Source organism: Oryx dammah, unplaced genomic scaffold (assembly GCF_014754425.2).
Source record: "Oryx dammah isolate SB20612 unplaced genomic scaffold, SCBI_Odam_1.1 HiC_scaffold_6, whole genome shotgun sequence".
Lineage (NCBI taxonomy): Eukaryota > Metazoa > Chordata > Mammalia > Artiodactyla > Bovidae > Oryx > Oryx dammah.
This window is the reverse complement of record NW_024070190.1, coordinates 16,601,927-16,627,903: the sequence shown is the minus strand read 5'-3', so window position 1 is coordinate 16,627,903 and position 25,977 is coordinate 16,601,927. Positions and strand designations below refer to the sequence as shown.

General features: G+C 50.1%; 1 protein-coding gene across 1 annotated transcript in view; it reads left to right on the top strand.

Moving 5' to 3' along the window:
• Window positions 1-4,814: 4,814 nt before the first annotated feature.
• Window positions 4,815-25,977, top strand: part of CHAT (choline O-acetyltransferase) — a 48,855-nt gene continuing 27,692 nt past the window's right edge. The window contains exons 1-6 of the mRNA XM_040242843.1: window positions 4,815-4,909; window positions 7,624-7,815; window positions 8,410-8,528; window positions 9,978-10,031; window positions 13,830-14,010; window positions 15,916-16,093. Of these exons, the coding sequence (XP_040098777.1) occupies window positions 4,844-4,909; window positions 7,624-7,815; window positions 8,410-8,528; window positions 9,978-10,031; window positions 13,830-14,010; window positions 15,916-16,093 (790 nt within the window). The 5' untranslated portion in view covers window positions 4,815-4,843. The remainder of the gene's footprint in view (window positions 4,910-7,623; window positions 7,816-8,409; window positions 8,529-9,977; window positions 10,032-13,829; window positions 14,011-15,915; window positions 16,094-25,977) is intronic.

Genomic DNA, 25,977 nt, shown 5'->3' with positions numbered 1-25,977 from the left:
TGGGTTGCCATTTCCTTCTCCAATGCATGAAAGTGAAAAGTGAAAGTGAAGTCGCTCAGTCATGTCCAACTCTTAGCAACCCCATGGACTGCAGCCTACCAGCCTCCCCTGTCCATGGATTTTCCAGGCAAGAGTACTGGAGTGGGGTGCCATTGCCTTCTCCGAACTTAGTCTATCCAATCTTTATCTTTCAAGGATGTTATATATTGGCACTATCCATAAGGCTCTTACCTGATTTTCTAGTTACTAGGCTGGTTATCCTTAGTATAATTTAATTGTTCCCAAGATAAATGTTCCCCTTAAATCTTAAATGACCACAGCCTGATGTTAACCACATAAATCTATCCCATAATTGTGGAAGGTTTTATTCCTTGGCTGAATTTGTGCTTGTTTCTCTGATTGATCTTGAGTAACTTAGAGGAAAATTCATATTTATGGCCAGTACCAGAGCAGGTATTATTAATTGACTAGGTGAGAGGATCCCACCTAATAATATCAAGAGTAGCCTGAATGGGACTGAACTTTCTTTCTCTAAAATAATTTTTTTTAAGGCTCGTCCAATTAGAGCTTTGGAATAGAGAAATCCACCTAGGTAATCTAAAAGTATTAGACACGGATAATTGGCCCCAACCCAACGATTAGACTGATTTTTTTAAAAAACTAGCATAGGATTGTGTCCATGATAGAAAACATTTGGTCCATATGCAAAGGTCAAAGAAGTCAAGAAAACATTATAAATGATCAAACAAATCAGGTCCTGCATCTTGGGTAAGTTGTCTGCTTTTGATGCTGTCTTCTTCTCATCCTGGTATAAGTATCTGAACATTTGAACATTGTTTTAAGGTGAGTTTGAGGTCAGCAGTCCTCTCTATAGACCAGTCTGGTGTAGGGGACTTTGGAAGCGGGAAGTAATCCAAGGGTCAGTTTACCTTCAGATTCACCAGACATGAGCTACTTAAAGAGTACCTGAGAAAAAGTCCTTTCACCAGGCTGGAGAAGATACTTTAAAGCATGTCTTGTCCAGTATATATGTAATATGTATTATATATATATGTATATAAAGTGTCCAGTTTATATAATCCCCAAGATTATATCATGGAGCATCTGATCTTCATCCGAAGATTACTGAGATAAGCTTCAGAAACAAAACTTAGAGTCTTCTTTTAATAAATCAATTAAACTGGACATTAGTATAGCATAAAGGCAAGGGACTATGTGGGATGCGAGTCAGTAAATACAGACCTCCATTAACAAAACTGGGATTTAATATTCATTGAGATATATTCTCTTTATCTCTAAAATTACCCTCATTTCTCCCACATATATTCAAATTAAGGCTAATCTGTTGCAAAATAAGTCTGATCTCAAAAAATCTTGGCCTGGTATTTAGATAACTATAATTGATCAAAAGGTTTCGCATTGTTGAAACTTTTATAAGGAGTCTCAGATTGAACTTAAAAAAAAAAAAAAAAAAAAACACCTCTCCAGGCTAGGAAAGTCATGGCAAACGTTTACCACGTGTTTCACATCACAGATCCAGGTGAACTTCTCCCTTAGCAAGGTCCCCCAAATACCTTGAGATTTCTGTACCTGTTGGTGAGGTAGCTTTCCTAATTTATCTGATAAAGTTGCTGGAAACGTAAGAGTTTACAATCTCTGGAGGGAGCAGATAGAGAAAAAAGATAAATGTTTCAATTCTGCTTACAAAAGTATAATTTACCAAATTACTCTAAGTCCTAATTGGTTTGAGGGGAAGATTTTCCTTACACCTGGAAAATGCAGATTCAAATTTGTAATTTTTCAGACAGAAACCGTAAGCATCCTACCCATAGTCAACAGTTCACTTATTCTGATGTAACTAATTTTTGTTAACAGGTTGTGAAGCTATCAGGTTTCTCTTTAGGGTTTTCAGTTTCTCACCTAGTTCAGCATTATAGTCTGAAAGCCAGAAACTTGTATTTATTCCAAAGTTCTTTCTGTTAATCCTTTTGAAGAGGCAGCATTTTGCAAAGGCACCAGAATGAACTGTCAGTAATGACAGAAGGCTTAAGAAGGCACATTTAGAGTCTGATTACAATGCAATCGACACAGAAAGTTGGGTACTGCTCTGACAGACAACACTTTAAGAGAATAACCAGAATTAGGACTGATGATGTTTTACCAGAACAGATCAGATTTTAGGAAAGCTATATACTTTCTAGACTACTTTTATTAGTAACATTTGCCATACAATATAACCTAAGAATGTTTATTAGTCATTTGACAGTGCTTCCCATGTAATTTGACATACCAAATGAACATAGTTAGTTTAGTATCTCTCTTTGGGATGTTTCAGGGGCCCTTTGAAGCATCCCAAAGTTAGAGAGAGGTCAAAAAGACTTCATTAGAATTTGATTTAGGAAGTTTGGTCGATAAATATCAAGAGTTTAGAACACTCAGGCAAATGGGTCAAGAGTTTAGAACACTCAGGCAAATGGGGTCGTAGGTCACTTGAGGAACAATAATTACTCATTAGCCAAAGTTACAATAGAAGATCCCTTAAGAGGTAAAGAAACTTAAAATCTGTTATTAGAGGCAGTTCAACATCTTAAGAAAAATCGTTCCATACACAAAATTCAGGAGAGAGTCAGCCCTGAATTTTCTCAGGGTCCACTTGCCACAAACCTTCCTAGGTTTATGTAGCCATCACTTAATTTGCTCATCCCAAACCTGTAAGTCAGACCTAATTCCTTTTCCCTTAATGAAATGCAATTGCATTTCTCCTGCCTTCTTCACTGAAAACTCACGTTCCACTTTCCTTAAGCAACCATGAACTGTCCTTTATATTAGCATTCTATAGGTTGGTGAACATAAATACCATTTATAATTTCTGAAAATATTTACTTTCTTATAGAGACAATCTCAGGATGGCACCAAACATTTTCATTATTAGTCCAAACATCTTTTGTTTCTCTGTAAGAGGAAGTCAGTATTCAGTAATTTATGTTTTAGTGTCTTCTGTTATTTGGGAGTGAACTAGCTGTTCAACAAACTTCCATCACTTAATTTAGCACAACTCTAAAATTTCAAGTTGTTGACTATCCGGAGGGACTAGAATAGATAGACATTCCTAAAGCATAATTATTCTTAAGAGAGTTTATCAAAAGCTCTTATCCAGTTTACATTATCTTGTCTTAAAAGTTTCTTCACATTGAGTTATTTTCCTTGCTGACAAATGTGTAACAGATATAATAAGATCTTATTTAGCTTATATTACATCTAGGCACAATGAAGGTATTATACTGATTATTGTATTGATGACTCTTAAGACATGTCTATATTAGTTAGGTCAACTAACTGAAGCATGAATACTAGGTACTAATTTAATATTGAGTATTTCCAAGTTCACATGAAGCTGAAATTCATTTAATTTTTCTTATATTCAGAACTGTTTGATTTGTAAGCACTTACTCTTCTTTAGGCCAAATAACTGAGAGCTCATTACAAATTAACTTCTGCAATATTATCCAGAGACAAAGACACATACTGAGACAGTAGGCTTTTGCTGCAAGAAGAGGCATCGGCTTCACTGTCTATAGGGCCCTCACCAATCTGACCTTGCCCTCCTCGTCCTCTCAAAATTCCCATGGCACCAGGGTTAACTCGCCCTTGAATGTTGCTGCTTCTGCCTTGCAGTGGGTAGCCACAGGCCTATGCTCCAGGGCGCTCACCGGTCTAAGGGCCTCCTGGTCCCCAGTGTTGTGGCGTGGGACCCACAAGGACTCTACATTCTCGGCCCAGTGCTGCCAGGCAACCCCTGGCTCCTCCACCCCTGGGCCAGAATTATCTATCTATCTGGATGCACTGTCTTTGAGTTGACCGTGCCTTGCACCCAACACCCACTCCGCCACCTTGCCTGCCTGAGTGTAGAATGGGCTAAGCCTTAGATCTAGGCTCTTGGGAAATAATAGGGGATGGATGATTGGAAGCCACGGGTGGGAGCTTATGGTGATTCAAACTTATTCTTATGGGTAGAGGTTGGGCCCCACTAGCCTTAAAAACAAGCTTTTGCCCCTCTTGGCCTGGCTCACTTCTACTGCACCTTCACAATCAATCCATCTCTTCCTAGGCCTGGTCAGGTGGCCCCTAGGGCCTGGGCTGCCCAGCTTCCCTGTACCGTCTCCCGTAGCATTCTCATGCCACCTACACTGGGAGCCAGCAGACTCGAGACTGCCTGTCCCAACCCATCCAGCAGGGTCCTCCCTGCCTCGGGCACAGGCCTGTCTGCGATCAGCCCAGAGACTTAGAGGACCTTGTATTCATTCATGGGCCTGTGCATTCCTCGCACTCAGCCACCCAACACTGATTTTACTTCCTGCCAGCACAGGCTAGGGCCCCGAGGTGAGGAGCTGAACATGGCAGGGGCAGTCTTAGCTGGAGAAGCTCGCAGTCGGTGGGAAAGAGAGGCTTTAACCTGCGGAGCGCAGGCCGAGGCAGCACGAGGGCTCTGCCAGCGGCCCCTGCGCGTTTGGAGTTGGTTAGCCCAGCCCGGCTGCCTTCCGTGCTGCTCTGGGCTGGTAGGTCGAGGCTGGATGACCGCAGTCTTGTGGAGCAGGGGCCAGCCGGAGACTCACTTCAGGTCCCACCCTCTCCTGTTTGCAGCTGCAGAGAGGATGCTGTGGTCAGGGGGACTGGTCTTCCCAGGCCCAGGGAGCCCTACTGGTCAGAACAGGGGCAGGGTGACGGGCTGTGGGAGGTGAGGGGTCCTGTGGCAGGTCTAGGTGGCTGCTCCTTGGTGTTGATGCCTGTCTGCTCCTTGGTCCCCAGGTCCACACCTCTGTGTCCACAATCAGAAGTCACCAAGATGCCCATCTGTGAAAAAGCTCCCCCTAAGATGGCGGCAAAAAGTCCGGGCAGTGAGGAGGAGCCTGTAAGTGACGTTTAGAGCCCCCTTTCTCATCCCTGCTCCCCATTCCCAAGCCCTTGTTCCAGAACAGTACTAAATGGGACTGGCCTCCGAATCTTGCCTGGCCCCTAGCCCTGTGCTCACCTGGGCATGAATGCCAGCTGTAACCCTGCCTCTAGTTTGCTGAGGAGCCTGGGAGGGCCTGGCAGAGCTGGGAGTGTCTTCAGGGAATACCAAGGGAATGCGGACAGCTACACTTTCTAACCCCCAAAGCCAGGGAGAGTCCTTGATCGGGGCCAGGCACTCTCTTTTCTCCCGGAGCCTCCCCCTTTCCAAGTTCCACTTCCAATGGGTTTGAGCCCAGTGGAATTGCCTGAGGATGAGCCTGAATTGCCTGCTCTAAGCCTTGTCACATCGCAGCCCCTGGAGCCTTAAGGCTCCAGCTTCCCCACTAGTTTGAGACAACGCCATCCTCCCCTGGGCAGGCATCCTCCTCCTGTATCATGCTCACCTTCCAAAGCGAGTGTGCCGCAGCTGTCTTCTTGACGCCTCTTTACCCCAACCTGCACCCCAGGGCTTCATTTGAAACCTTGATCAGAACTTTCTGGCTTCTCTCTGTGAAGTTGCTCACCACGTTGTCTAGACAAACAGTCTGACAGACACTTCTGTTGTCGTCTCTCCCTTTGGACTGCGGCTGCCTTGAGAGCAGGCTCTGTCTCTCCATTGTCTCTTGAGTTCAGCTCAGGACCTGGCTCATATAAATTGCCCAGAAACGTTTATTGACCTAAGATCCCAGGACCCAAATTTGTACAAGCCCCTGTCTCTGTACCCAGGCAAAGTCAGAAATCCATGAGAGTCTGGGAAGAACCCTGAGGGGCTGAGACATGTCAGCAGAGAGTTCCTGCTTCCTTCCTTCTTCCGCATCACTGACTCCCCATGACCCAGGCTGAGTCGCTGTTGCAGCCCTGAAGAAGGGGGGCTCCAACCAGACCTGCGGTCACTTTTGGACAAGTCACCAGCTGGACTGGGCTTTCTGTACATGTTTCCCTACTCACCCACCACACGGATCCCCAGGACCCCAGGAGAGAGAAGAGGGTGGGGAGGCTGGACCTGGCTCTCTGGGAGTGGGCTGGGCCACCTAGAATGCTGCCCAGACCCATCCTCGAGTGTTCCCCAGGGCAGCAGGAGCAGCCCATAGTTGGCAGGGACACCCTCCTCCCTCGCCCTAGGGCAGTGAGCTCTAGAGGAACAGGCTCAGACAGGCGGATCCCCTTCTCTCACCCGGGCATGCGCTCCAGCTCACTCACTCTCCAGGGGTGGGGGGGTCACTTCAGCCCCTGCAGCAGCAGGAGCAGAGCACAGGCAAGTACTCAGGGGACCCCCTTCACTCAGCAGCCCGGCTGGGGTAGAAAATCCCCTCCCTGTACCACCCCACAGAGGAGAAACCCCTGAAAGAAGGCTGTCTGCTTTTTGCCAGCTTTGTAAAGTTAAGTCAGTAATACGAAAAATCCTGGCTTCTCATTGTGACCAGCTAAGTGAAGAAGAAGGAGAAGGATGGATGGAAAGGAAGCAAGAATGAGAAAGACCGAGTGGGAAGGAGCGGGAGGGGCCGGGTGGGGGGGATTATTTCAGGTCCTGACTCTGCCATTGAACGGCTGGATGACTTTGGAATAGTCTCTTCACTCTTAGGCCCTCAGTTTCCTCACCTGAAAACTGGACAAAAATTCCTGCCCAGGCTAAGCCACAGCCCTGTTGAACAACAAGATCCCACAGTGATAGAGCGTGTTAACTGGGAAACTCACATCAGGAGGACGTGGGTGGGGAGTTCCTCTGAGATTCTCGAGATGCTTTGGGACCCCAGGAGCTATGGGTTTTCTCTCAGCAGTCCCTTGGGAGGTGTAAGGATGGTCCCATCATGACGTTTTATGATGTGCCTATTTGGGGCCAGTTGTTTCTCTTATTTACGTGTGCCCCTCTCAGGTAGGGATTGTTGTTTAAGTCCTATGGATAAGGAAGCTGAAGCTTGGAGAGAGGAAGAGTGGAAGAACTTAATCGTCCCCCATCCCTGTCCCACATGGAGCTAATGCCCCTCCCTGGGGTTCATAACTGGGAGGGATTTAATCAGGAGTCCAGTGCACGAGTCAGCCTCCCATATCATGAATATCAGAGTATCCTGCAGAATTCTGGTCATTAGGGCAGGCAGTGAACTATTCCTCTCTCCATCTTTCACCTGTCCAAGCCCCTCCATCTTTGGGTCCAGAGATCAGTTGGATTGTGGAGCCCCAGCTGGAAAAAGCTCCTAAACTAAGAGTGGCCAGCAGTCAATCTCAATAACAGGTCGTAGACTCGTTCTTAATGGTTTATAAGCACTTTCACACCCACGGTCACTTTGATCTTATAAGGAGTAGAGTTTCTTGCTTCCGTTTTGCAGGGGAGGAAGCTGAGGCACAGAGGTGCGGGTGACTTGCCAGAGATCACACAGGCGGGCGGCAGTTTGTCCTGTCTGGCATCGGCGTCAAGGTCTTTTCCTCTGCATTCGGGGCAGGGCTGAGGTGTGGGGCAAAGCAAACAGGTGCCTCCTCAGTTCACAGCTCTGCTGAGCTGAGCTCTAGAAACGGACACGTCCCAGGATAGGGAACAGGGATGGGACAGATGGAGACAGACACGGGATCCGTCTGGGGACAGACCGGGCCCACACGTAAGGACAGGCCCAAGGACCGGTGAACCTTGTCTTCCAGGGGCTGCCCAAACTGCCTGTGCCCCCGCTGCAGCAGACGCTGGCCACCTACCTGCGGTGCGTGCAGCCCCTGGTGCCCCAGGAGCAGTTCAGGAGGAGCCAGGCCATCGTGCAGCAGTTTGGGGCCCCTGGCGGCCTCGGCGAGACCCTGCAGCAGAAGCTGCTGGAACGGCAGGAGAAGACTGCCAACTGGGTAAGAGGTGCTGAGGCAGCAGACAGGGAGCCCCTGGAGCAAAGGGCAGAAGCCATATGAGAAGCCGGAGGGGTTTGGGTAAAGGGCAGGCAGGCGACAAGGATGGGGCAGAGGGAGGAACAGGCACGGGGGAGACCCAGAGGGGCAGTGAGGGGCGAGGTGAGAGGCTGAGAGGGGGCAGATGCAGATGAAGCCGGGGTTATGGGGAGAGACAGGGTACAGAGATGGCGGGCAGGTGGGGGCAGGTGAGTAATAGGGTTGGGAGCAGCCGGGGGACGTCAGGGGAGAGGGATGAAAGGCAGGAATGAGACACTCGTAAGATTGGGCAGGGGACACGGATGAAGCAGCACTCACGCAGGATGAACAGTGAGGCGGAAGAAAGGAGAAGCATTGGGTGGAGCTGAGGGGCAGGCGGGTGGCAAGCTCTAGCCCGTAACTGGGGCTTAGTGTACGCTTGTGGAATGAGCGAATGAAACAAAGTACAGGATCTTGGAAAGGGTCCCCATTTCGCTCCCGGGATGCCAAGGTTGGGGTGATGTGTTCCCCAGGCAGGGTGTGTGTGGCCACTGCAGGTAACGGCACCCTCCTTGGCAGGTGTCCGAGTACTGGCTGAATGACATGTATCTCAACAATCGCCTGGCCCTGCCTGTCAACTCCAGCCCAGCTGTGATCTTTGCCCGGCAGCACTTCCAAGACACCAATGACCAGTTAAGGTGAGGACACCGGGTTCCTGGGCTCATAGCTTGGGAGTCTGCCTGGAGGAGGGGGCCTGGCCGCACCCCCAGGAAGGAGAGGCTGAAGCTCGTGCCTTGGCTGAGCTTTCTGAGGCCAAATGGCCCTGAGACAGTGGCCATCCAGGCCAAGGGGTCAGAGGAAGGGTAGGTGAGGGGCACGTGGGATAAACACAGGGTCTTCCTCAGGTGTATCTATTTGGGGTGGAGTGGGGTGGCGTGGGGAGGTCATGGGCCCCAGGTGCCCCCAGGGCAGTCTGACCTGGCTGAGGTCCTGGGAGGAAACCTGTAGCCTCTGATCCCGCTGGTGCTTGAAGCTGGGGCTTGCCACTGGGATGCCCGGCCCCAGGCTGATTCAGAGGCCTCTGCTCCCTGCAGCCCCCAGCTCTGAGCAGAGGCTCCGGGGGAGTGGGAATGGCTCCTTCCCGCCAGCCACCACCAGAGTCTCTGCCATCTGCTGCAATTTCAGAGCTCACTGAGCCGCTGGAACGGCCTCTGGGTGTGCTGATGACTGCAACAGAGGGGCCATTTTATGCAGGAGAGGAGCAGGGCAGAGGGTCTCTAAGAGCCAAACCCAGGTCTCTGGCCTCAAGACCAAAATGTGGCACAGCGTGGGGACAGTTCAGAGGGAAGAAATGGAAACATGAGGCAGGGTCCTCCTTGGCCTCTGATCCAGGCTGGAAGACCCCCGCCCCTCCTTCTTCACCCAGCCCAATCAACCTGCTGGCTGGAGGGGGAGGGGTGGGCAGCCTTCTGCCTTCCCTTACAGCTGGGCATTCCCTGGGCAGAGGAAGTATGTGGACAGATGAACGACTTCTGGATACAGTTCCCAAAATTGCATTGAAGGGGGGTGTTTTCCTCCTGATGCAATTAAGCCAGGCTCATCGTCCATGGGTAGTTAAGATGACAGGGTCCCATGGGAAGGTTTTCTGGTGCCTTTTTTCTGCCGACAGCACCTTTCTTTATGTTAGCACTAAGGAGACGAAATTACTGACTTTTCCTGGGAGATTGATCTCCCAGAGCCCTGGGGTTTGGGCCCAGTCCAGTCCCAGCACAGGCGTTCCCCCAGAAGAACACCGCCCCTAATGGTCTAGCCTCCTCCTGCCTGCTCCGTGGCCTCTCCTGGCTTCCTCTCCCTCCTCCTCCTCTCGTTCACCTTCCAATTTCCTCTCCTCAGGACCATTTTTAGTCTCAGGTTTGTGAAGGAAGCTGACAGCCTGGGGGTAGGGATGGGGCAGCAGGAACCCTATCTGATTATTGCACCATTAAGGCCAGTCATCTGGTGGGTGGCCCATGAGTATGGGAGAGACTAGAGGAGGAGGGAAGAGGTGGGGAGAGAAAGAGGTAGAAAGAATGAAAGAAGGAGGGAGAAAGGAGGGAGGGCCCTTGGGCCCCAGAGAGGAGAGACTAAGGCCTGATCTCTCTCTGCAGGTTTGCCGCCAACCTCATCTCCGGTGTGCTCAGCTACAAGGCCCTGCTGGACAGGTAGGACTGAGCCCCACCTGGGAAGGGTAGTGGCCTGTTCATCTGTCTGCCTGCCACACTAGCCAAGGAGCTCGCGGAGGCAGGGACCTGTCTCTTTTCAGCTCTGTATTCCGGGCTTCTGTCACTGAGCGTGACCCCCTGCACATCTCAAGCATCAGAATGACCTTTTGAATTCTGACATCTACAACACATGGCGAGCCGACCCTGAGTGAGTAATCACTCCGACGACTACAGACTCCCGCCTGGCAGATGGAAATAACAATGGTGGCTGCCTCGGGGCTGCGGCCACTGTGCTGTGAGATGGTGCCTGCGAGGCTTTCAGGCCTAAGCGCAGAGACAGCTCTCTCTGCATCTCTGCGCTTCTGCCCGCTCACTCCCACCGGCCCTCCCTCCCTGGGCCTCCGGGCGTTCTGGCTGCTGCCTCCCTGTGGCTTCTTCTTGGTGTCTCTCCTCCTCACCAGGAGCTCTCTGCCATCCCCCAGAGCTCAGTGCTGATGACCCCTCTCACCCTTTACCTTGTGTGGCTGAGCAGCAGAGCAAGAAGGGCCTAGGCCCCACCCACAACTTTGTACCTGTCGGTCACTGACAGTCTAGACCCCAGACTCCCACGTGTGTGTGTGCACACATACCCAGACATGTCCATGTGTAAGCTCCCACATCTAATCACTGTAAGGGCTATAAAGCTAGAACTTTATGCCATTGCTCAATTGGACCCTTCCTTCATCCACTCATTTATCCCTTTGCTCACTTTTCTTTTTTAAAGCAATTTTTTCTAATTGGAGGAAAAGTGCTTTCCAGTATTGTGTTGGTTTGTTCTATTCAACAATGCAAGTCAGCCATAATTATACGTACATCACCTCCCTCCCGCTCACAGCGCCCCCGAGGTCATCAGGGAGCGCCCTGTGTTAGGCAGCGCCTTCGCCCCCGCTCTCAGGTCTGTGCATGGCAGTGTTCCTTTCTCCGTTCGCCCCACTCTCTCCCTCCCGCTGTGTCTGTCAGTTGGTTCTCTGCATCTGCGTCTCTGTCCCTTCCCTGCAAGTAGGCTCATCAATACCATCTTTCTAGGTTCTGTCTATATGTGTTAATCTACTGAATTTGTTTTCTTTTTCTGACAGACTTCACGCTGTATAACAGGCTCTAACTTCATCCACCTCACTAGAACTGACTCAAGGTCATTCTTTTTCAAGCCTGATAATATTCCATTGTTTATATGTATCACAGCTTCTTTATCCATTCATCTGTCGGTGGATATCTAGGTTGCTTCCATGTCCTAGCTACTGTAAATAGGGCTTCTATGAACTTTGGAGTACATGTGTCTTTTTCAATTATAATTTTCTCAGCGTATATGCCCAGTAGTGGTATTGCTGGGTCATGCGATAGTTTCTTATCCCTACTTTTTAAACAAATCCCCATACTGTTCTCCACAGTGGCTGTATCAATTTACATTCCCACCAGCAGTGCAAGAGGGCTCCCTTTTTCCCACATCCCCTCCAGCATTTATTGTTTGCCGATTTTTTTCATTTTTCAAATTGATGCTGGAAAGATGAAGGGAAATGAGGCCCCACCCCCGTCTTCAGAAGGTTCTCAGACTCTAGCGAAACAGGCACATGAGCAGCACCGAGTGCAGCTGTGTGCATCCTCTCTGAGCCCCTCACTCCAGTATCTGACCCCTGACGTCCCCACTGGGACCCTCCTAGTCACTGCAAGCTGAGTCATCCCCAGTGGGCCCTTAGGCCCCCTCCCCATGCCCAGCAGACCCTTTACCTTGTCCTGCCATCTCAGTAAACGTGGCACGCAGCCCCGGTGGTGAATCCAGGATCCTGTAAGTCACCCGCAGGATCTTTCTCCCTCGCCTGCTCATCTAGTCCAAGCTCAGGGATATCACACTCCCTCCAGAACCCATCGGAGAAGGCAATGGCACCCCACTCCAGTGCTCTTGCATGGAAAATCCCATGGCTGGAGGAGCCTGGTGGGCTGCAGTCCATGGGGTCACTAAGAGTCGGACACGACTGAGCAACTTCACTTTCCCTTTTCACTTTCATGCACTGGGGAAGGAAATGGCAGCCCACTCCAGTGTTCTTGCCTGGAGAATCCCAGGGACAGGGGAGCCTGGTGGGTTGCCGTCTATGGGGTCACACAGAGTCGGACACGACTGAAGCGACTTAGCAGCAGTAGCAGCAGCCAGAACCCATACTCACACCCTCCCCTTACTCCCATCGCCCTCCCCAGGCCCGTCACCTTCCCAGCAGCCCACAGCCTCCTTCCTGTGACCAGCTTCCACCTATTCTCCACCCAGAACCAGCGCCTTTATGACAGCAAAGCGGATCAGATCATGCCCTTGAGTGCTCTCGCCTTCCCGGGGCTTTCACTGCCCCAAAAATGAAATGGCACCGACTTCTGCTGCCAAAGAGGCCACAGGCCTCCCCACTTCTCTGTCCGTCTCTTTACTCAGCTTTAACTGGCTTCCTTTCATCTTTGACCAGTGTTCCTCAAACAATCTACGGTGAAGGACCAATATATATTTTATTTAGTAAAATGTTTTTGAAAGTGAAAGTGTTGGTTGCTCAATCTTGCCCGACTCTTTGCAACCCCATGGACTGTAACCCACCAGCTCCTCTGTCCATGGAATTTTCCAGGCAAGAATATTGGAGTAGGTTGCCATTTCCTACTCCAGGGGGTCTTCCTGACCCAGGGACCAAATCCAAGTCTCCCGAATTGCAGGCAGTTTTTTTCTATCTGAGCCACCAACTGAATTATCAGGAAAACAGCATCTAGATACAAAACATAAGACCCCTTGTTTCACTGTTAGATTTAGCACATATAAACATTCTCTGTTAAGTCGTTACAAGTTTCTCAAAGCTCCCCCTGGAGTCCCACAACCAGCCTGTCATCAGCTGGTCCTTCCAGTTCAATCTGACCCCCACACTTAAAGCAGCAGGACAGTGGGATGCTCCCCAGCCCACCTCGGCCTCACTCTGCCCCAGCTCGCCTCGTGGCTGCCTCTTAACCCCAGGGCTCAGCTCTGGAGTCTGATCCTCAGTGAGACCATCCCTGGTCACTCCTCCTGCCCTGCCAGTCGCTGCCTCCTCACCCCATCTGACTGCCTGCCTGCTTCTTTGCTCCCCGACCTGTGCCCCGTTAGAACAGGAAGCTCAGCTCTTGCTTGCACCTGCCTCCCCAGACACTCTAATGGTGCCTGGTCCAGGAGGGTGCTCAGTCACATTTGTTGGCTGAAAGGAAGGAAGAAGGGAGGGAAAAGAGGCAGAAAAAAAGAGAGAAAAAAGCAGGAAGGGGAAAGGGAGGTGGAATGTGGAGGGGAGGGTGAAACAGGAAGAGGAAAGACAGAGGGAGAGAGCAGGAGGGAGAAAAGGAAGTGGGGAGGAGGAGGAGGAAGGAAGCACCTGAGATGTGCTGAGATCGTAGGAGAAAGAGAGCTTTCCACCTTGAACTCAGAGGAGGCTTCCGGAAGAGCTGATGAAGGAGTAAGCTCTCAGAAGAGTGAAGGGAGTTTTCTAAACAGATCAGTTGAGTGCAGGGCTGAGGGTGAAGGCGTGCCAAGCAGCAGCAGCAGCAGCAAAGGCCCAGAGTGGCCAGATCTCTACCTGCACATGTCGTGCATGAGGCTGGAGAGAGGGAAACCAGTGGAGGCCAGAGGACACAAGGGGCTCCCTGGGGCTCTCCGCTACTTTGGAAAACGGGAATCTAGCTCCTGAACGGCCATCATCATGCAGTTCTGGCATCAAGTTAGAGTAGAACCAATTTTGATTCCCGGCCTCTCTTCCCTCCCTTCCCCTCCAGCCACTCCATCCCCACCGACTGTGCCAAGGGCCAGCTATCAGGGCAGCCGCTCTGTATGAAGCAATACTACGGGCTCTTCTCCTCCTACCGGCTTCCCGGTCACACCCAGGACACACTGGTGGCCCAGAAGAGCAGTGTCATGCCCGAGCCGGAGCACGTCATTGTGGCCTGCTGCAACCAGGTAAGTGGCCCCTTGCTCCTGCAGCCTCTCGGGCCTGGGGAGGGGTGCACATGTGTTCATCCCTCCCTGCTTCTCCAGGGTGTTCAGCCCCCTCCCAGAGTCACACGGTGAGCCAGGGCAGGGTGGCCCCGAAATGGGGTCTCTTGATTTCTGAGTCCCATTTCTCTCCACTGGTTGGATTTTAAGAAGGAGGAGCGTCGTCAGTCGAGATTCCTTCCGTAGATTCCCATTTCAGTCCTGTCCAGCCAAGTCAGCTCCAGTGAACTGCCTGGATGGACCGAGGGTCGTTAATGAGACCCAGCAAGTCTTCAGCCCTTGCACATGCAGTCACCAGGTCGTGGCCCTCCTGGAGGCCACACACAGATGGACAGCTGACAGACTGACTGTCTGGGCACCCACGTCCAGGTGGGCCTGGTATCTATACTCATCCCATCTGATCTTAGGATGACCTTGCAGAGGAGGCCTTGGATCTCCATTGACACACGAGGAGACGAGACTTAGGTTAAGTGGCTTGTCCAAGGGTGGGAAGGACTCCTCGGTCTGCCAATGCCACAAGCCCGTGCTCTATCCTCTGCAGCTCAGGTCCTCAGACTGGGCTCCAGGGAGCACAGGAGAGCCTGTGCAGGCCCAGGGGATGCCAGACAGCGTATTTTATATACTGAGGCTCCACATGAATATTTCATCTGATGAAAAGCTGTTTGTTTTCATTAAAACCCAACTTTGACGCCTGCCCCGGGGCTCCCCTGGAATTTTTTTCTGTAGTGTTTTCTTCTTGGGCTCATTTGACATTTTCAGTCTAAATTGGGAGCCCTAAGTTTGCCATCAAAAGATGGCTGTTCCCAGGTTGGAAGTCCACCTGACACCTGGCTGGCCACAGGACAGAAGCTTTCTCCACCTTCATTCAAAAGCCAAACCCAGAGTATCCCAGCAGCCCCCGCCGTGCCACACACACACACACACACACACACCATAGTATCCATCCCTCCTAGAAATGCTCTCAAGACTCCCGCTCTGAACCAAACCACCAGTGTGCTGCTCAGGGCGTGGGGCCAGGCACACGGCAGTCAGCAGAGAAGGGATCTTGACCTGGGACTATGAATAGAACCCTTTACAATGCTGAGGCTCTAGCTGCGAAATTACTGAGTGCCAATTCACAGGCCTCACCTACAGAGCTCACCCGAGCACGCGTGTATAGGTACATATGCGGGCGTGGAGCCTTTTGTGTGGTGTTCTTCCATTTCAATCTTTCTCTGCATGTTATTTGCTGCCGTTTTTCTCTCCACTCACCAGTGTGTTTGAAATCTATCCCTGGAGCTGTATCTAGAAGCTAGGTCATTCCTTTTAACTGCTGGATAGACATGCGTTGGACAGGTGCTGCACGTTTTACTTAACCATTCCCTTACTGCAGAACATCTGGGGTCTCTACCAACTTTCTGTTGCAAACAAGGTTGATATGCACATCCCTTTATATGTCTGCTGAGCACAAGTATATGTTTCTCTAAGCCTTAGACTAGAGTACGCATTTACAGGAGCAGTTTCTGAATCATAGGGCGCACACGTTTTCAGTTTTGATTGACACAGCCCTCCAACAGCAAGCAGATGTATCAATTTCCCCTCCGTTTCCCACAAATATAATGGTTTTACATCAAATAGGAACTACAGAAAAAAACTTTCTTTAGGTAAGTTTAATCTGGCCTTCTTTGACCTGGGAGAGCTTGGAGTCCAGCACAGTAGACAGTGTCGGGCTGGTCCCCACATTGTGGCTCTTCTGAACCATCAAGTACCTTGGGAACCAGGGGCCTGGGTGTCCCCCCACCCATCCTGCTCCCATGCAGAGGCTCAGGGAAGGCCTGACGTCTAGGGCGGGCCGCCCCGAGTGACGTCTTTGACCTGTTTCCCCCACAGTTCTTTGTCTTGGATGTTGTGATTAATTTCCGCCGTCTCAGTGAGGGGGATCTGTTCACTCAGTTGAGAAAGATAGTCAGAATGGCTTCCAGCGAGGACGAACGCTTGCCTCCAATCGGCCTGCTGACGTCAGACGGGAGGAGCGAGTGGACTGAGGCCAGGACGGTCCTCATGAAAGGTCAGCAGCAGCACCCAGCGCGTCTCCATGCTCATCTCATCCTCACACCCATTGGCCTCCCTCCAGGGGTGTACCTCATCCCCATTTGCCATAGCGTGGGAAGCTCAGGCCTCCTTTCAGCCCAGGACCCAATGGCATATCCTGCAGTTGGCCTGCGGTCAGCTGAAGGCACCTTTTGTACCCTTGTAATTCATCTGACGGCACGCCGACTTTCTGGGTGAGGCTGACTAGCCCTGGAATCCGAGGATGTCTGGGACCATGGTGGGGGGCAAGGGTTTGAGTTGAAGGAAGGCCAGCTGCAGTGAAGCAGTAATAATAATCATGGCACTTATTTACTGGGGGGCAAGGGAGGTGCTCATTTCCGGGATCTGAGCTGCCGGGAGGGCTGTCAGGTAGAGGTTTGGGATGGGCCCACCTCTGGAAGGGTGGTTGGCTGCCTCCTTCACGTGATTTCTTGGTCCCAAAATTCTTCATCTTCAAGCTGATCTTATCCTTCTGGCTGCTGCTCTTAAGAAAGTTTCTAAGCTTTCCCATAAGAAATCCAGCAACAGGCTTACATTTTTCAAATTGTCCTTTTGGAAACTACTTTTTAAACCTAAAGCGAGCCCTATTCTCAGGAACTGTGTGGAGAGTCTTGCTTTCTTGCCTACATTCCCAGATGAAGGGTGGACTTCTTTGAGCCTTTATCTGCCCCTTGGGCTTTCGTTCCAGCCAGGTGACCATTCAGAGTTCTTGAGTGTCTGTAAGCTGAGGACCTGGGCTAGGCCTGGGGTGTGTAAGGGACAAAAAGGATGGAGCCCTTGGCCTTGAGCAGCCCCCTCAATAGGAATCGGGGATGGATTCAAGTACATAGTAATGCAGTATCTCCCCATGTAAGGCAGTAGAGCCAGTAGCAACCAAATAAATGCTCCAGGACTTCAGAGAAGGGAAGGAGCCCTTCTAATTGGGAGACTTTTGAAAGGCTTGGAGGGAAGAAGTAGGAATTGAACAAAACCCTGTGACATGAGTGAGAGGGACAGGAGGGAGGGACAGTGTCCAGGCAGGCAGACCAACTGCAGGCAACGTTAGCCGCCCAGTAGGGCCATATCTGACCTGCCCAGTACCGTGAGGAGAGCAGTCTGGCTGGCAAAGACGGCCGTGCTGGACGTACTGGGAGAATGAGAAGGTGATGGGGCCTGACTGTCCAGCAGCAGGCACACCCTTCTCCCTAGAAAGCTCTTCTTCCAGGGCTGGCTGGCTCCTTGCACTGTCCCAAGCTCAACTTAGGTGTCACCCCAGACTCTCCTGGGTTAGCCCCCACCTCTCCCCAGCACACTCTGCCCCTTCTCCTATTTTTCATCTTGGTTGCATTTCTTACTCTCTGAAGTCAGTTTTTTGTCTGTTTGATTCATGCTGACTATCTGTCCCTTTCCTACACCGCCACCCAAGTCTGTAAAACCCAGGACAGGGGCCATACCTAGCTTAACTTCTGAATCTGCTGTCCCAAACACAGTTAATCCCCAATCATGCTTGTTAAATAAAGGAATGAAGGACAGTAAGGATACTGGGCCTCAGACTTATCTCCCACTCACCACTTAATTTTCTTTCATTCAGTTCTGGGGCACCTTCAAGTGCGTGCTCTTAAACTGGAGGCCGTGTGGGTCACAGGCAGATGCCAGAGGGGACCCTCTTCCCAGTCTAATGGCCACATGGGAGAATTAATAACTTATGATTTGAAAGTGAGTTAATTCCCTCAGGAGACCATGGTCTAATCAAATCGACTCTTCTCCCCTCCAGGGACAGAGACAGGCATCAGAAGAATTGCCTCTGCTTCCAGGAGGCTTCCCACTTTATTAGCAGGCCAGGCCCAAGCCATCACCCCGCACGACTGACCAGGATTGCCTTGGGGTCTGAATGCCTGGGTGCGCTAATCGGAATTAATTTGTTAATGGCACTTGATCTGGCTTTCTGAATGGAAGTGCTGTTTCTAAAGGAAGCATGACAGAAAGGAGGGGAGTGCACACACAGCTTCGCTCTGGAAATCTAATTAATCCAGTTAGCACTGACTGTGTCATCTGCAGCGGGAATCTGATCCTTCACTGAGCTCTCCTCTCTGCAGCGCCCCTTCCCACGGAAGGAAAACAGGGAACCACTTAGGAAATGATTTGAGTGTCAAAGTGAAAGATTAAGGCAGCTTGGGCTAGAGTTGAGAGTGAAGATGGAAAGATGGAAAGACATGGGTGGGGTCTAGAGAAGTTTCAAAGTGGAAGCAACAATAAGGAAACGAGGAATGAGCTTTTTTAAAAAATAAGTTTATTAGAAATGTATTTCTTTTATTGGAGTATAATATACAATATTGTGTTAGTTTCTGCTGCACAACAAAAGTGAGTCAGCTGCATGTCTGTGACGTCAGCTCCCTCTGAGCCTGCCTCCCACCCTCTCCATCCACCCTCTGGGCCATCACAGAGCAGAGCTGAGCTCCCTGTGTTGTGCAGCAGCTCCCACTCACTGCCTGTCTCACATCAGAGTCTATGTACATCAGTGGCACCCTCCCCTCAGAAAAGTGGTACTGATGAGCCTATTTGCAGGGCAAGCATAGAGAAACAGATGTAGACAGTGGACTTGTGGACGCAGGGGAGTCCTAGGTTTTTGATGTGAGCATCTGAGTAGGTGGTGGGACCGTTCACTGAGATGGGAACCAGGCGAGGGGAGCGATACAGCAGGGAGAAGTCCTCTCCCAGTGTATCAGGGATGCGACGCCTTGGGCCATCTAAGTAGAGACGTCAAGTTAGATCTATGCGACTGGAGCTCAAGGGAGAGGTCGGTACAGAGATATAAATTTGAGAGCCATCAGCACAGAAGTGATATTTAAAGCCATGGACCTTGATGAGATCATCTGGAAACGGAAGATGGGGCCTTGGAGGTCAGGTGGAAAAACATGCACAGGGAACAGAGAAAGAGCAGCCGGTGAGGTCAAGACGAGCGCAGAGGGTGAGCCACAAAGCCCAAGAGCGAAGAGAGAGCCGCCAGCTACGTCGGACGCTGCTGAGAGCTCTTGGGAGTATGGGACAGAGCGGAGACTCTGGGCTTGGCAACCCTAAGTCAGCCATGGCCTTCACCCAAGTCAGGCCAGAGCACTAGACAGGAGGAAGGTGTACGGCGGTGGAGGCCATCCCACAGCAGGAAGAAGCTGTTGATGAGACGGTCACTGAACAGAAGCAGCTAAGGGTGGGTGGTTCTTTTCAGACGTTTTGGTACTAGAAGGAGCAGAAACACGAGAGTGATTGGAAGAGGATGGGGGTCAAGGGAAGTGTTTTCAGTAGGAGAGACAAGTGCGTGGAAGTAATCCAGCAAGTGAAATTGTTAGTGAGGAGAGAGGAGACAGATGGAGGGGTGGGATTCTTGCAAAGGCAAAAGGAAATGGAGCACAGGGGATCAGAGCCCTTTGACTGATACCAGGAAACTGAACCTGGCTTCAGGCCAGCAGTGGTGAGGGAGGGTTCTGGAGACAGAAGAGAATGCGTGACAAAGCCTCACGGGAAGTGAGAAAGACAGCCTGCTCAGGAGACTCGCTAAGATTCATGGACTGTGTTGAGCTCATATTTGAGGGCCGTTCACTTTAGCATTATTTTGCAATTCCCCCTTTCCTCCACACACAACGTTGAGGTGCTGAGGTTCAGGCAAGGAGAAGGTGGGTTGCTGAGTTCAGCCCAGGTCAGTGAATATAACTGAGGGAGAGAAGATGGGTGTGGAGGGGAGTGGTTCGAATGCTGGAATCTGAACTGAGCAAGCCGGTGCGTTAGTCTGCTCAGGCTGCCACAACAGCCTACTACACCCTTGTGGGGCTTAGACAACAGCCAGTTATCTTCTCCCACTTTCAGAGCCTAGAAGTCCAAGGTCAAGGTGTCAACAGAGAGGTTTCTTCTGAGGCCTTTCTCCTTGACCAGGACGGCTGTCTCCTCCCTGTATCTTTACATTTGTCTTCCCTCTATGTGCAAGGATGTCTGCGTTCTCATCTCTTTTTCTTATAAGGACACCAGTCATGTTGGATTAAGGTCCCACCCCAGTGACCTCATTTTAATTACCTGTATAAAGACCCCCGTCTCCAAATACAGTCCCTGGGACAGGGGTTAGACTTCAACTTAGGGATTTTGCGGGGGACACAGTTTAGCCCATCACAGGAGGGAAGTGAAAGATGGAGGTGGGTGGTGGAGAGTGGAAATAGGCAGCAGGGCTGAAGGGTCTTGGAGATGTTGGTGAGACGTGCTGCAGTGGGCGGTAACAGTGTGTGAGCAGGAATCAGAGGGGTCAAGGTATGGGGAGCTTGAGCTGATGCTCCAGAGGGCGTTGGGTCCTGGTGGTGATATGCCTCCAGACGTGGTGGTAGGAGTAGGTGCTGAGGTTGGACTGTCAAAGGTGAGAGATCAAAGGGCCGAGAGAGGAGGATGCCAGCCAGGCCATGCACAGAGATGTGCAAGCTGCCGAAAGGATGGCCGGGGTGGTGATGGGGAGGAAGAGTTAGAGCCAGGTCCTGGTGGTTGGGCATTGTGAGGAGGCCAGAGGAGCATAGCAACAAGGAGGATAATTCGTGGGGGGAAGAGGAAAGCCTACCGGCTGCAGCTCCACAGAGAGAGCCGGAGGGGAGGGGGAGTCACTTAGGAGCTGGGAGGGGACGCCCCCTGCCCATCTAGTGCTGGGCTGAGTGTGAGGGAAGATGACAGTCCTCTAGGAGGGGGTGCAAGGAGGTGGGCCCTCAGAGGGGGCACCCTTCAGTTGCAGAAAAGGTTAACAGAACACTTTCAGAGAAGGTTAACAGGGCAAGGGGAGAGCCAGTCAAGCACTGTGGAGAGTCCAGGAAGGAGGAGAGGAGAGCAGGGGAGGACCAGGTCCACCCAGGGGACACTGGAGCATCAGGGGTGGGAGCGCTGGAGAGGGCGGCCACCGTTGCAAATGACGCTCCCAGAGCACTAACCTCTTCGAGGCCCCTCTCGCCCCTGGTTCCAGGAGCAGCTGCTGACTGTGGTAAGCCCAGGGGTCTTTCTGGCTCTCGAGAGAACCACCACTAACACTGGAAAATGGGTTGAGCTTTCCAGGGTATCTCAGCTGAAGTCCCAAGGTCTCTACCTCCCTTCCAGAGACCCCGGCAGAGACCAGTGTCCAGGAGCACTGGGTCCAGGCTGGCACTGTGCAGTAAAAAGTTTCAGCCAAGCTGAGCTCCACTTGTCCTGGTGGATGCCTAGACCAGGAAGCCTGAGCTCAGACAAAATTCCCCCTTGAATTTCCGCGGGGTCAGCTGAGACCCACAAGGGCGGCTGATTGCATCAACCCACTCTCCTTCCAGTGATGGTCCCTGACCCCCCAACCAGCTCGGCCCCCTCTGTAAGCTCCCAGGCTGCCCAGCCTTACCCTCTGCCAGGACACGGAGAGGGTGGAGCTCACAGAGGTCCAGGAACTGCCTGTGGGACACAGTCCACATTGAGGGGCCTCCCGGGGGTCTGAGGGCTGCAAGGCCTGTGGGGACTGTCTCTGCCCCTGGGATTTGCCATCGTGCTGGGGAGACTAGAGTAAACAGAATCGTCAGGACGAGAATAGACAGGATAAAACCAAAGGGAAGGTCTCCCTTAGGAGTCCTGTGGGGATTCGGGGGCCTCACCCCTCTGCATCTCATGGTTCACGGGGACTTGCTGTGCCGAGTGAGACTTGAGGCTAAACCAAGGTGGGTTGAGGTCAGTGTGGCTAGCGCTAGTTGACCATATGAGGGTCATCTAGAGAGCTCAAAAAAAAAAAAAAAATCAGAAAAACCAAACCAGATTCTTGGATCCTGGTGATTTTCCAGTGGCATTGGAATGAGGCTAAGGAATTCATATTATTAAAGCACCCTCAAGTACAGTCCAGGTTGGAACCCACTTATTCAGATGTTAGCAGCCACCATGCGTGGAGGTACCCCTTATTGCTGGGCCCTGTCCTGGGTGCTTTCTGTCCCTTGTTGCTGCAAGTCTTCATAACAGCCTGTGAGGTGAGACTTGCACCCCCACGAGCAGAGGAGGCTGTGTCTCCCACAGGTTAGGTGGAGGGTGGTGGAGCCGGGAGTGACCAGGGAACATCTGTCTCCCCAGCCTGACATCTTCAGGGCCTGGCACTCGGGGGTTAGATTTGGGCCTCAGGAGGGCTGTATGCATCCTCTCAGGACCTCCCTCCCTACCCAAAAGGAAGCTATGGCCTTCCTGAACCCAGGAGGAGCCAACACCGTTATCCTGTCTAGAAATTTAATTAGACATCCAGCCCTGAGTCTGGAAGACTACAGCACTTGTCAATTTGCAGGAAAAGGATCGCCAGCTAGGAGATCCGCCCCTCTGCTGGCTCGCCTGCCCGGGTGCAGTGGAGAGCCTGTGAACAGACTTTGGAAGCAGATGCCTCCGTTTGCACAGTCCCGTAAATATTTATTCCCAGCAGCCAATTAGAGCTGAGCCACAGCTTCCAAGGAGGGAACTGACAGAAGGTTGCTGTGTCTGCAGAGGGCCTCCTCGGTCATGGTTTACAAGACCCACTTGGGATGGGCCGTCTTGCTCTTTAAATATTGTCATCCAGAGATAGGCAAGCCTGCTGATTTTAAAACCAATTACACATGAGCAATAACAGCCTCTCTGATTCAATTGCCCCAGAAATATCTCCTGGCTCTTGAGGCTGAATGCTGTTTTCTTTCTTTGGGCCAACCCCTCCCTCTCACAGTGGAAGCGTGAAGGCTTTTCCTGGTTGAGAGCAACCAGACAGGGAGAGGCCTGTGGTCCAGGGCGAGAGGTCGGGGCTTGACAGGCCCCTCGCTGAGTTCCGAGTCTGGCTCCTTAGGCCAGGATGGGGAGATGGCAGCCACCTAAGGGACCCAAAGCTGGTGTTCCCGGGCCTGCTGCACAGAAGGCGGCCACTCAGGACACCTCTTACTAGATTCAGGGAAACGCTCTGGGGGTGTTCTCTCAAGCCCGAAACCACCCTGGAAAACATCCAGTGAGCTGAAAATGGACTTGTGTGGATGGGCACAGCTCTTGCAGTCAGTGACAGTGGCCCGTGGCCTCAGACTGAATGGCTATCGTCCTGGTGTGGAGCCCTGACTCTTACTGACTCTGGGGAGCTCTTTTGCCTCCCCCGGCTCCCCAGATACCACATGCTCTGCATGGACCCACTCCAGACTCCTCTGCTCCTTCATTCCTCCCCGTGTGTCCTCCTTCTGGCCCTCACTGTCCATCTCACCGGCAGCACTGTGATGTGCGGTTTCAAGGCAGCTGAGAGGTTGCGGGTTTTTGGTTTGTTTGATTTTTTTTTTTTGTATCTCCTGCCTTTCGCCACTTACCACCCCTCCCCTAATTCTGAAATTCTGAAAGTATGATAGCTCTTTAAATCTATCTTTGTGGGAAGGGTAGCTGGAACCCAGAGGGAAGAGCAGTTCTTGGCTACTGACTTCTTTTTTTTTTTTTTTCAATTAAGTTAAACTTATTTGGAGATAATTATAGTCGTGCATGCACTTGCATGAAATAAACATGCTTGTCCCATTCAGCCTCCCCACCCCCACCCCGCAGGGAATGGTAACATCTTGCAAATCTTACAACCAGGACACTGACTCTGATACAGTCAAGACAGAGAAGATCCCCATCCCCACAAGGAGCCCTGGCGTTCCCTTACAGCTACGCCCACTTTCCCTCCAACTCTACCCCTCCTTAATCCCTAGCAACCACTAATCCATCCTTCATTTCTATGATGTTGTTTCAAGAATGTCATATAAATGGAATCATGCAGCATGTGACTTTCTGCGACCGGCTTTTTTACCCAGTGTAATACTCGGAAGAGATCCATCCCTATGGAGGGGTACCTATGGAGGGGTACCTATGGAGGGGTACCTATGGAAGTACAGACGTTATTGCATGTGTGAATAGTTCATTCTGTATTCCACAATTTGGATGTTTCAACATAAGTGACGTAACCACCCGCCCATTGAAGGACATCTGAGCTGTCTCTACGTTTTGGCTACTACAGATAAAGCTACTGTGAATGTATACATAGGTTTTTTTGTGAGCATAAGGTTTCGTTTGAAATAAAATGTTCAGGAATGAAACTGCTAGGTCATATGATATTTGCATGCTTCGTTTTACAGGAAACCGCTAAAGTGTTTTTTAGAGTGACTGGACCATTTTACTTTCCCATCAGCAATGCAGGGGAGAGTTTCTCTTCATTGTCGTTATTTTTTACTTTTTTGTTGCCTTCTGATAGGTGTGCAGTGCTCTAATGCGGCTGTAATTCACATTTCTCTGATGACTAATGATGTTGAATATTTTTTCATGTGCTACTCTTCCTTCTATATCTCACCTTTTGGGAAATATTTCTCGTCTTCTGCTCATTTTGATTGGATTGTTTGGGGCTTAGGTTTCGGGTTTTGGAATTTTTTTTTTTTTACCGGTAAGTTCTGAGAGCTGCTTATATATTCTTTACTAACCTTTTATTGGATATGTGGCTTTATATTTTCTCCCAATCTGAGCTTATCTTTTCATCTTCTTAACAGGGTGTTTCACTGAAGAAATGTTTTTAGTTTTGATGAAGTCCAATGTATCAGTGTTTTTCTTTTTTGGATCATACATTTGGCAACGAGCCTAAGAATTATATGTCTAGTCCTAATATCCCAAAGATGAATTTCTCCTAAAAGTTTTATAACATTGTACATTTAAGCTGACAATCTATTTTGTGCTAATTTTTTGTAAGGTATCAGGTTTTTATCCAAGGTTTTCAGGGAGGGGTACCTATGGAGGTACAGAGGTTCCAGTAATATTTGCTGAAAAAGCCATCCTTCCTCCATTAAATTACTTTTGCACCTTTGTCAAAATCAACTGGGCATATTTGTGTTAGTCTGTTTTGGGGTTTTCTATTCTCTGCCATTGATCCATGTGTTCATCTGTCTGCCAGCACTGCACGTTCTTGGCTATGTGATAAGTCTTTAAATTGGATACACTGATTCCTCCAACTTTATTCTTTTTTAAAAAATTGTTTTAGCTATTCTAGTTCCTTTGCCTTTTCACGCAGATTTTAGAATAATCTTGCCTACAGCTACAAAAAGTCTTGCTGGGATTTTAATGGGAGTCAGTTAAACTTGTGTACCAACCTGGGGAGAATCGGCATCTTCACTACACTGACTTTTTGCATGCGTGAACATGATACATCTCTCCATTTACTTAGACCTTTGATTTTTGCATTGGGTGTTTTGTAGTTTCTTTATATAAGTCCTGCATGCCTTTGTTAAATTTACACTGGGGACTTCATTCATTTTGCGTGATCTAAACGACATTGCATTTTCACTTTCGGTGTTCATGTCTTTGTAACTGGTGTTGGATTTTTGTATGTTTATTTTATATCCCGTGAACTTCTAGCTCATCTATTAGTTCCAGGTGGAGTGTTCTGGGGGTGGATTCCTTATGATTTTCTTCACAGACAGATCATGTCATATGAAAACAGGCAGTTTTTTCTTATTGATATTTTTCTTTTTATTCCCTTTTCTTGCCTTTTTGTGCGGCCAGAACTTCCAGTACTAGTTGAACAGCAGTGGTAGGAATGGGAATCCTTTCTGGCCCCTTATCTTTGGGGCAAGGCTTACAATCTTTTCACCCTTAAGTATATTAGCTATATGCATTTTTGTTTGGGGTAGAGTCTTTTCATGACGTTGAGGAAGTTCCACTCTCTTCCTAGTTTTCTGAGATTTTATCATGATAATATGTTGAATTTTGTAACTTGTACTTCATCAATTGATCTAATATGTGAGTTTTCAATAGTGTGTTAATGCTATGGATTATGTCAATTGATTTTCAAATACGGAACCAGGTTTGCATCCCTGGAACGAGCCCCACTTAGTCACAGTATATACTTTTCAC